Raw genomic sequence first — 11577 nt, 5'->3', positions numbered from 1 at the left:
AGATATCAAGATTAAAGAAATAAAGACGCATATCGAGGTACTATAATTTAATATGCATGGTGAATATGGACACGTCACTATATCATAATAGCAATTTCTCCCTCGCGGTAGAACTAATTACAGCGATATTATACAGTAATAAATAATGAAAACCAATCACGCGAAAGACAATTTCCATAAAATTACATTCTCTTATCATTATTAATAACACCTTAATAAATAAATACTCAAACAAAATTAAAATAATATCACATTCGATAATATAATAATGAAACACCTGATTATCTTCCAAACAGTTAATCTTATTTTAATAAACATACTATCATGTATTTCATTAGCTGTTAACATAATAAAAACTATCATAATTTGGGCGCATTAATCTAGTCGGCGTGGTTATTCAAACGGTACGCAGGCGTATCCGAAGCCGAAAGCTCCGCTCCCATCCGATTGGCCGGTGAGCGGGTGAGGGCAGACTCTACGGGTCCCTCGATATACCCTACATAAGTGGTAGAAGTTGCCAGTTCGCTAGTTGGCGTCAACAGTTCAGTTAGCATAGTCGTCGTGTCATTTGTTTGCATAGTTGGACTGATCAAGTGGTGTTAAGTGAAGATGTCTCAGCCGCAAGTCACCTCCGAAGAAGTCAAGCCACGTGCGGTGTATAGTATTGACCAAATTCTGGGAGTAAACAGTAGTTCTTCCTGCTCCTCCAAAAGTGTTGAGGGTAAGTCGAAGAATTTTCTTTAAAATTAGTTAATACCGACTTTGACTCTTGAATTTTCCTAAATTTTTTGGAGGAAATAACAAAACGTTAATCCGTAAATTTTTTTGAAATTGGATGGGATGTATTTGTTTTTAAAAATCATTTCTTGGACCAATATTTTTACATTTTCAATAGTGCAGTAGTTTTATTTCAACATAATCTTTGGATATACTTAACTGGTAATGGTCAATATAGAAACAGCACCATTTCCTTCAAAATTACAATTTGAAGCAGATCTTGACTTTATTGTTTATATTTTTTGATGATACTAAATCGCTGGTGGATACAGAATTGATTGCATTGAAATTGAAGTCATTGGGAGTCGTTTTGTCAATGTTAAGCTTTACTCTTGCAATATTTAAAGGACGTCCGACCTTTCAAAGAAATCTCTTTCGGTTCACATGGGCTTTGCTTTGTAGGAAACAAATAAGCATTAAAATCTATCAATTAATCCCCTGTAAAAACGGCTTAGCAGCTTTTTAGGATAGGAACATTTGTATGATATTCAATGAGGGATAACTGTTGGCAAATTAACATAGGGGAGGATTTAAATTGATGAAACGAAGTTATATACGAGGGGTTATTTTCAAGAGCCACTTACCTGGTAATTTATATGCCTATTGTTCGGCCAGAGCTCGTAGAGCGTAGTTAAAATGTTAAAGCTCGATGAATTTCGATCCCCTGTATAGAAGCAGTCTTTAATTTTTAAGGTCACACATTTAAAAGTCGTTAAATAGTTGTCGGGATGATTATTTAATTTAGATAGTATTGGAATAACGAGGGGAAATATGTCGTGATTTGGAAAGCTACTCTTGAAAGGTGGAAAATTTGATTTTAATGTTAGGTTTAATTGAGTTTTGTACGAGCTGCTTTATGTAGTCTTAATATGTGGAGATTTAAGCACGACTGCAATGTGCAAGCAAATATATTTTAAATTTCAATAATAAAAGTAATCCTCTTAAAACCGCTCTGAATATATTTATCTGCAAATGTTAGCGGGAAAGCGAGGTCCGTCTATACAGTTTTTGTAAGCGAATTTCTCCGGTATTAAATCATTTTATTTTGACGTTTTAGCGCGGACCGAACTCGTACCCAAATCATATTACGTCAGTAATTTAACGTTTAGCGATGAATAAATCGACGATTCTCTTTTGTCCGGCACACAGCCAACTTTACATATTTGGTATTCATAGACTTACCCTATGCGTTTAAATGCTTTGATACAACCATAGCGCACGAATTCGTTTATGTAAATTGAATGCTAATCCAACTTCGGCTTGTAGTTAGTCGTTATTAATTTAACTTTCCACATGTTTTACATAATATCTCAATTTGCGGACGGCCGCAAAGATTACGAGTTACATGTTGTGTTGGTTTGTAGAGTCCGACGCCATGAAAGGGGACGTCGCTAGCGAGGGCGAGATGGCAGACGAGAGTCTGGAGGACCTGGGGGACTCGAGGCCGAGGAAGATAAGACGGTCGAGGACGACGTTCACTACGTACCAGTTACACCAGCTAGAGAGGGCCTTCGAGAAGACCCAGTATCCCGACGTCTTCACCAGGGAAGAGCTGGCCATGAGACTGGACCTCAGCGAAGCCAGAGTACAGGTAAATACGCAATTAAAAAAAATGTCTTGTGTTCGGTTAGCGTAATTGGCGTCGTTGGGAAAAATTAAAATGGGAAGTTGTTGACGAGAAAAGCCACCATTAGGTTCTTTACCAATTTGGTAATGCAGGAATTCCTTTGGACCATTTAGCACGAGTTGGTAATCACCGCACTCTGAAATGTCCTCATTGTGTGGAACATTCGAAGCGAGTTAACGCCGAGACGGAGGGATATGAAATAATTGAGGATAATTGCCTTTTAAAAAATTACGTAGTAGCGTTATTAATTTGGCCGTATCACGTAGTGCTCGCAATTACTGTTACTCCCAGTACGATTGGGTTATTGAATCGGTAATGCAGGATAATGACGGACATGAATTGCATCTTAATTGGTAACAATTTGGGTAATTAATATGGCTTGTGACGGAGTAAGTAGCAACGCAATTGGCCATTGTTCGCCACAATGGAGGTAATCGGAACTGGTTCCGGACCCCAGGACTCTCTCTGATGTCTCATTTAAAGTGCCTCCTCGTTTTGTGTCACGGATAAAATGATGGAAAGCTGTCTCTTTTATAATTGCCCTTTTAACATCGATTCAGTTGGATAAGCTCCACTACGCACACAACAAAAGTTTCGCTACTTCAGCTTGCGCCCCTTCGTATCGCCCGAACCTACTTAAGGCCCATTCTCAACGTATAAACAGTGTGTTGCTAGGCGGCGATACTTTTTTTTATCACAGGGCGATCCGTAATAACTAACAACTGAAATTTAATCTAGTGTATATTTAAATGACTAACGGCTACTATTGGATGCTGTTGGCACTGTCAACTTGTTATTGTATAATTGGTAATTTTATAAAACGTTTTATAACAGCCGTACGTTTTATAAATGTCGGTCAGTTTGCTAAATCTTCTTTGACATTGCGTTGTCTTGCTGATCATTTTGAAAAACAGCTTGACATTTTACAAATCGACGGATAGCGCGTGCTCCGATTGTCAAATGTTTAAAACATGTTTGATATTATGGATGAAGTATTTTAGTCGTTTTATAAAACATTCTTAAATTGTTTTAATCGATTTGTATAAACGGTGTGTTGCTAGGCGGCGATACTTTTTTTATATCACAGGGCGATCCGTAATAACTAACAACTGAAATTTAATCTAGCGTATTGTAGATTTACATTTAAATGACTAACCGCTACTATTGGATGCTGTTGGCACTGTCACTTGGTATTGTAAAATTGGTAATTTTATAAAACGTTTTATAACAGCCGTACGTTTTATAAATGTCGGTCAGTTTGCTAAATCTTCTTTGACATTGCGTTGTCTTGCTGATCATTTTGAAAAACAGCTTGACATTTTACAAATCGACGGATAGCGCGTGCTCCGATTGCAGGCCCGGATCCAGAGGGGGTGGCGATGTGGCGATCGCCACCCCCAAAGCACAACATTTTTTAAAGATCTTCAATTTCTCCAAACGACAACAGGCAGTTAGTCGATATTAATGCAAGTCCCCCTTCCTAACCTACACCTTACGTCATCAAAAAAATAACAACAACAACAACAACAATAATAATAATAATGATAAAGAAGTGCTTTGCGCCACCCCCAAAACCAGTCTCTGGATCCGGGCCTGTCCGATTGTCAAATGTTTAAAACATGTTTGATATTATGGATGAAGTATTTTAGTCGTTTTATAAAACATTCTTAAATTGTTTTATTCGATTTGTATAAACGGTGTGTTGCTAGGCGGCGATACTTTTTTTATATCACAGGGCGATCCGTAATAACTAACAACTGAAATTTAATCTAGCGTATTGTAGATTTACATTTAAATGACTAACCGCTACTATTGGATGCTGTTGGCACTGTCACTTGGTATTGTAAAATTGGTAATTTTATAAAACGTTTTATAACAGCCGTACGTTTTATAAATTGCCGGCTAGTTTGCTAAATCTTCTTTGACTTTGTGTTGTTTTGTTGCATTTTACAAATCGACGGATAACGCATGCTCCAATTATCAAATGTTTAAAATCTGTTTGATATTATAGCTGAAGCATTTTAGTCGTTTTATAAAATTTAAGAACATCTAAGGTGACAATTTGGGTAAAAATCTGCCTGAACTAAGAAAAGAGTTTTATAAAATACGAAAACTAATGATACCTACAATGAATTGTCTAATTGGGTTAATCCTCTCATTATTTGGAGATAACATGTTTGTAACACCCAAATTTATTAAATTATTGAAAATTTAGAGGATAATAAAAATATTTTTATTAATTTATAACGAATGATACTGTTAATTTTCTTAGAAGGTAGTTAGGGTAATTTATTTAGTAATATTCGATAATTCTATTATTTTTATTTATTAGAATTGTCCCTTTTGATCATTAAGTTCAAAGGCAAGAGGTCAAGATTCTAAAAAAAATTTATTCAGTATTATATTGTTCAGAAAATTAATTTTTTGTAAATCTCAAATATATATCGCAAGTTCCAATAGCATAAACATTGTTTAATAGGGTTATTTCATAGGTGAAATTATGTTATATGTCGTAGCCAGATTATAAAATCCAATGTTTTATAAAACACCAAGGCGTTTTATAAAAGGCGATCAGATTATCAAATCCTCGTTGACTTATTTTACTATCTAGTCATTTTGTGCAACGGATGATTGTTTTACAAAATGACGAGCAATGCATGGCCAGATTGTCAAATTGCCAAATATTTAAAAACATCACTTGTTTGACTTTCTTGCTGAAATATTTCAGAAGACTTATAAAACACTTAAATTATTTTAGTTGGTTTATACAACGAATTGACAGTTTTATTAATTAATTATAAAACGTTTTATAACAGCCGTACGTTTTATAAATGCCGGTCAATTTGCTAAATCTTCTTTGACTTTGCGTTGTTTTGCTGATCATTTTGAAAAGCAGCTGGGCATTTTACAAATCGACGGATAACGCGTGCTCCGATTATCAAATGTTTAAAACCTGTTTGATATTATGGCTGAAGCATTTTAGTCGTTTTATAAAACATTCTTAAATTGTTTTAATCGATTTGTAAAATGGAACGTTAATTTGATTATAAATTTACATTAAATTTTGAACGATAGATAAACACGTGTAAAGTATGTATAGTATTTCTAAATAAACCTACAATATAGAGTATGTCCCACGACGGTGTCCTATAAAAAAGTTTTATTTGTAAAGTTATAAAAAATTTCATTATATATACAAATTCATGGTAGCCCCGGTATATAGCGTATTAAATTAAAAAAGTTAAAAGGGACTACAAGCAAATAACCCTCACTTTTTGAAATGCCGAAAAAAGTCACTAAAAGTAATACCAAAATTGATTAATAAATGAAAATTAACTAAAATTCAATGTATTTAGATCAGGACTTCTAGGAGGCCATAAATATTTCCTGCTTCGTTGCTGTTGAGTTATTGAAATACTAGATACTTGGTACGTATTATAACCTTAAAATTCTAGAAATTTTCCAATATCCCAACATCCTGCAATAAATATCAGAAAGCAATACCTATCATTTCCAAATTTATAACACTAAGCCACATTTCATAATTTGAAATAATACATCGATAATCCAATAACGAAACAGAAAAATTTAGTAAAATATTATGAACTGAAACTCTAACTGAAACTTCGTATTTACAACTTTATTGGAATTAATAACAATATCTCTTAGTCAAACTTTTCGATATTTCCATGGATTGGAATATTTTGCATGGAGTCAGATTTAGATGAAACAAAAAAATAAAAATTTTAAGATTTTGAGTAGAAGCGAAAATTTTTATAAAAATATGTCATCATAAATTTACACATATACAGTTTTTTTTTCTTAACGATACGATTTTGGGATATATTATATATTGTATGTACGTATATTTACAAATGGTGTTATCACCATAGAATTTAATGTAAACTTGTTAATATAAAACTGTCAATTCATTGCACAAAACAACTAAAATAATTTAAGCGTTTTATAAAACTACTGTAATATATCAGCAAGAAAGTCAAACAGGTGATGTTTTTAAATATTTGACAATCTCTTTGATGCATTGTTCGTCATTTTGTAAAACAACCATCCGTTCCACAAAATGACTAGATAGTAAAATAAGTCGGCAAAGATTTGATAATCAGATCGCCTTTTATAAAACGCCTTGGTGTTTTATAAAACCACGGATTTTTAATCTGGCTACGATATAATATATAATTTCACTTAAGAAATAACCCTATTAAACAATATGGTTTATTGAGAAGTGGCCCGTGCTGTTGGAACTTGAAATATTTGAGATATACAAAATATTAATTTTCTGAACAATATAATGTTGAATACATTTTTTTTAGAATCTTGATCTCTTGTCTTTCAACTTAATGATCAAAAGAGACAATTCTAATAAATAAAAATAATAGAATTACCGAAGATTATCCCTAGCTGCTTTAAAAGAAAATTAACAATATCATTCGTTATAAATTAATAAAAATATTTTTATTACCCTGTTTTTCAATAATTCAATAAATTTGGGTGTTACAAAAATGTTATCTCCAAATAAAGAGAGGATTTACACAATTGGACAATTCATTGTATCCCAATTCAAATATAACTAATTAGTTTTCGTATTTTATAAAACTCTTTTCTTAGTTCAGGCAGATTTTTGCCCAAGTTGTCACCTTACATGTTCTTAAATTTTATAAACACTTGTACATTTTTTGTGTTTTAATTACCTACGCTATTAAACCAAATTTTATTATAGAAGTAATTACTAAAAATACCATGTTTTTAATACTACTTCTACTAATACTGTCATTATTTAAATTATAATTAACTAAATATTGCAATTTCTTTTTTCAATATTAAAAATGTTTTCACTATTTTAACAAAAAATCGAGAACTATTTTTTGTGGTTAGAGAAAAATATTGACGCGACGGAACATTTTTGATGGCTTCGTCGTCCTCAACGGGTTAAAATACAGGGGAGTGTCATACTCTGTTAAAAAGTATATGAAAAAAATTTTGTGTCTGCCTGTGTTATCTATTCCTATTTGAAAATCTGATATTTTAAAGAAATTGAATTAGCTTTATCATACAAACATTTATTAAATCTTATGTTTAAGAGATAGTTTGATTATTATTTATTTGATGAATATTTAAACTTCAATAGATTAAAACGTGCTAACAATAAATCATGTCGATAATCAATAGGTTTTATTTTTTAGGTATAGCCTTTCCGAAGTCAGTTGAACATGTATAAAAACGCCTATCAATAAAATTTAGTAAGTTTCATGGGCGTTCCTAAAAAAGTTTTCTACTAAAGGTAAAAAATAATAAAAATATATAACGTGTAGAAAATTTCTTTATATGTTTATATAAAGAAATATTATAGATATAAGAAGGATATATAAGAAGTTTATATATTAGATTTATGTCCTCAATTTTCTTTATAAAAATTATAAATTGTCTCGTCATGTCATCGATATTTTTAAATTTTTGTTTTCGCTTTCTCTTTACGCAATCTATAACACCTTATTTAACAACATGGAAAATTGTGGACACTTAAACTTTAGTTAATATGTGAATTGTATTTATAATTCCATTATTTAGTTTTTTTTTCTTCCATTTTTAAATAATCGTAAATATTGAAAATGGGACGCTGACATTGAACATGTAAATTTTTATTTTTTAATTCTAAATCGGTTTCATCAACAACCGGTTCTATTAATTCAATATTGTCTGGCGATATTTCGTTTTGTTCCGTTTCAAAAGGTCTCCAAAATGTTGTGTTGCAATAATATTAGTAAACAAAATATCCCTCTTATTTCTCCCTTTCACAATTATTGTAATATGAATGATTAATAGAAGGTGCCTATAATAAATTAAAATTACCTGAATCACACCAAATTTCACATTGCTGCACTGCACTGCTAGGCAATTTGTCGACAACTGAAATTTATGGCTGGTCGCCCAATCCGGCTGTGTTTGTTTGCCGTTTGACCGCGCGCGCATTCTTCAATTGGGCGACCAGACCTGTATATGGGTACGGCTAAATAAATATGGTAACATGTTTTTCAAATATTCTAATGCCGAGTTGTTGCGTAGCGACCGAACCTGGTACATACCGTCAAGCTATTTGGTCTTCAAATGAGATAGGAAAGACTAGGTGAGGAAACACAAAAATAATTCCGTGGCCTTGAAATTTGAACAAACGGTTGCGAATTATTTCAAAAGACCAACATTTTAATTCAACGGTTTAATTATTTTTTATCTTAAACAGAAAATTGTTTGACATTTAATGTAAACCAGTTATATCAAACTATCACTTTACATATTTCACAAAACGACTTAAACCTGTAAAATGACGGAACAATTTCAGTTAGACTGTCAAACAGGATTGGTTTTGAACAGGTTTGGTTGGTTTGACTACGTGGTAGTAGATTTTAGATTTTGTAATCTGACAGTTTTCTCTGAATATTTCAAATATGTCCAAGTGTGGCATAGTCAGGAAATAAAACTTATACCTTTACCGACTAAGTACCTACCATTTTTTCAAAATGTACCAACTACAAAATTATTATTACTGACCACTTTGCTTCAGGTCTGGTTCCAAAACCGCAGGGCCAAATGGCGCAAACGCGAGAAAGCCATGGGACGAGAAGCAGTGCCCTTCATGCACCCAGGGGACCAACCCGGCATGGCAGAGTTTCCACTGCACGGAGCAATCGGCCTACCGCCCTTACCCAACGAACACTTCTGGCCGACTCTACCCTACCCTCCCATGCTGAACCCAGCGCACCTGGCCATGTGCTGGCCTCCGAAGAACCCTTTCCAAGCGATACTCTCGCAGTACTTCATATCCGGAGCCGCGCCGCAACTCAATCTTCTCGGGGGACACTTGCCAGAAGAGAGATCAGGGAGTTCAAGTCCTGAAACCGCCAGTCCCTCGCAGCTGTCGCCAGCGACTCTGGAAGCGCTCAGGATAAGGACTCAGGAGATGTTGCTGCCTTCTGGATCGCAGCAGAAGCTGCACGCCAATTCCTAAGTTTGTTTGTAAATAGGACGTTTTTTTTTTTGTAAATATTGTTTATTTATTTGTAAATAGTGGTTACGTTTTTTGTACATAGCGATATATTTATTCCTAACAGACATAGCTCATAAAGTTAGGTGAATTTGGCTTTTTTTGGTTTTGAATAAGCTTTATGGCTGCAATCTTTTGTTACTTTTAAATATGTCAGGATGGGTGCACGAAAAGAACTGATTTGGTGATGGGATTATAATGTTTATAGTATAATATTAGGTAGAATGGTGCAAATACTTAGTTTTAGTTTCAATTCAGCTGTTAGAACTGACGAGAGTTGTATAAAATTGGACTTATAAAATTTAAATGATTGTGGTGTTTGGGTTTAATAAAAAAATACCAATAAATTTTATTCTCAAATTTAAGTAACTCTTTTTATTCCTCTGAATATTACTTTGTTCTTTGGAGATCCTGAACATCAGAAGAGGAAAGTGATAGATTAAAGTCTATATGCACTGTGTCCCAAGATGATGGAACAAAATTCATATTTTTGTTCAGTTCAGATTTTCAAAAATTGCTAAACAGGTCAATTAGTAAATAGAAATTGTCCCTTTTCTGAAATATTTTCTATTTTCTTTGAGCCATGTTTGACAGACCTGTAACATTACCAACATTTTTTTTAAATAGGATGGTCTGTACTTTCTAGTATAAACAGTTAGCCCTTCTATAGACGAATTCAGCGATATAAGGTTATAGGGACCTACAAAAAATTAAAAGGTCAAAAGGATTTCAAAAATTTTTTCGTGATTTTTGACAGACTGTGTGGTTTAGGTGAAGAATGGTTATATCGGGAATTGAAAAAAAGCATTTTGAAGCTCTAAGACTAGTTTTTAGATCTTTCGGTCGAAATTTCGGTCGGTTATCATGCAATTCTAAGAAATAGCGTCCACGAACTTGGAAAAATTTTTTTCAGCGAAGCTATTGCATGGACCAGATAGCTTGTTTACTCAGCTTCAATTTCCTTTTTTTAAATTTCGATACTACCATTTTTCATCGAAATATCTGACTTTTAATGGAAAAGGATCCTTTTGTCTTCAATCATCGATTTCTTGGCGACAAATGGTCGTGTAGAGAATTGAAGGGCAGTTTCGAAAACTGGAATAAATTTCCTATAACATGCTGCCGCAACTTTTCGGAAAATATTTTTTTTCATCTCTTACACGAATTTAAAAAACAGGAAAAAAGGCTAATTTATGTTTTTTTTAAAAATTGACGGCTGAATTAGAAATATTCACGAAATGACTAGCATGACTTTTACAGTTTGATATACCCAGAAGAACCCTGTGAAGTTTCACCTCGATCTAGCGAACCGTTTCATTGTTTCAAACAGTCAAACTTTTGAAAAAAATTAAAGGTACACGTTTTTTGAACTTAAACACTTCCTAATCATGATTAAAATGTCAAAAAAATTTTTTTGAGGTTTTCTCACATTTTTACCGCAAATAACTTTTAAATTGATGACAAAACTAGAATCTTAAAGCTTCAAAATGCTTTTTTAAATTCCCGATACGACCATTTTTCACCTAAATACAGTCTGTCAAAAATCATGGAAAAATTTCTGAAATTCTTTTGACCCTTTAATTTTTTGCATTAGTTTAATTGTAAAAAAAATGGAAAAAAATGTTATTTATGACGTACTGACGACTATTTTAAACAATCATAGTCTCTTCTGTACTTTAAAAACGTGCCTACTCTTTATTAATGTTTTTCTACTTATTTTCAAGCTTTTTTTTCTCAAAAAAAAAGACATCAATGAACACATAAAATTCACCAGAGTACCTCAGGTATAACGTGAATAGTTTTAGTTCCAATTCATTCGTTGTTAAATTATTTTGAAAAACAACCGTTTTTCAAAATAATTGCCCGTTTAAGCGAAAAACAGAGAATTGAAATTTTAATTATGTGGAGATAAAATCCGTAGTCAACATGAGGTATGTGACTTATTTCACCATAAGCATTCAGACCAGAGAATTAGTCGAGCTACAATAAGTAAAGTATCCAGAAAGTTTGAACAAACCGGAAGTATAAAAAATTTACCTGGATCAGGAAGACGAAGAACGGTCAGCGAAAATAACCGTCAAAATGTCATGCTCGCCGTTACTGAAAATCCTCACTT

The 11577-nt window shown here is 33.0% G+C and overlaps 1 protein-coding gene across 1 annotated transcript; it reads left to right on the top strand.

Moving 5' to 3' along the window:
* Nucleotides 1–609: 609 nt before the first annotated feature.
* On the top strand, nucleotides 610–9511 carry LOC108917522 (retina and anterior neural fold homeobox protein 2-like). The gene is made up of 3 exons (XM_018724155.1): nucleotides 610–721; nucleotides 2142–2368; nucleotides 8982–9511. The coding sequence occupies exons 1-3, from the start codon at nucleotides 610–612 to the stop codon at nucleotides 9423–9425; spliced, it is 783 nt and encodes a 260-aa protein (XP_018579671.1). The 3' UTR covers nucleotides 9426–9511.
* Nucleotides 9512–11577: the final 2066 nt, after the last annotated feature.

The sequence above is a fragment of the Anoplophora glabripennis genome, unplaced genomic scaffold (assembly GCF_000390285.2).
Source record: "Anoplophora glabripennis isolate ALB-LARVAE unplaced genomic scaffold, Agla_2.0 scaffold57, whole genome shotgun sequence".
NCBI lineage: Eukaryota > Metazoa > Arthropoda > Insecta > Coleoptera > Cerambycidae > Anoplophora > Anoplophora glabripennis.
The sequence above is the reverse complement of the archived record's forward strand: the minus strand, read 5'-3'. Positions and strand labels throughout refer to the sequence as shown.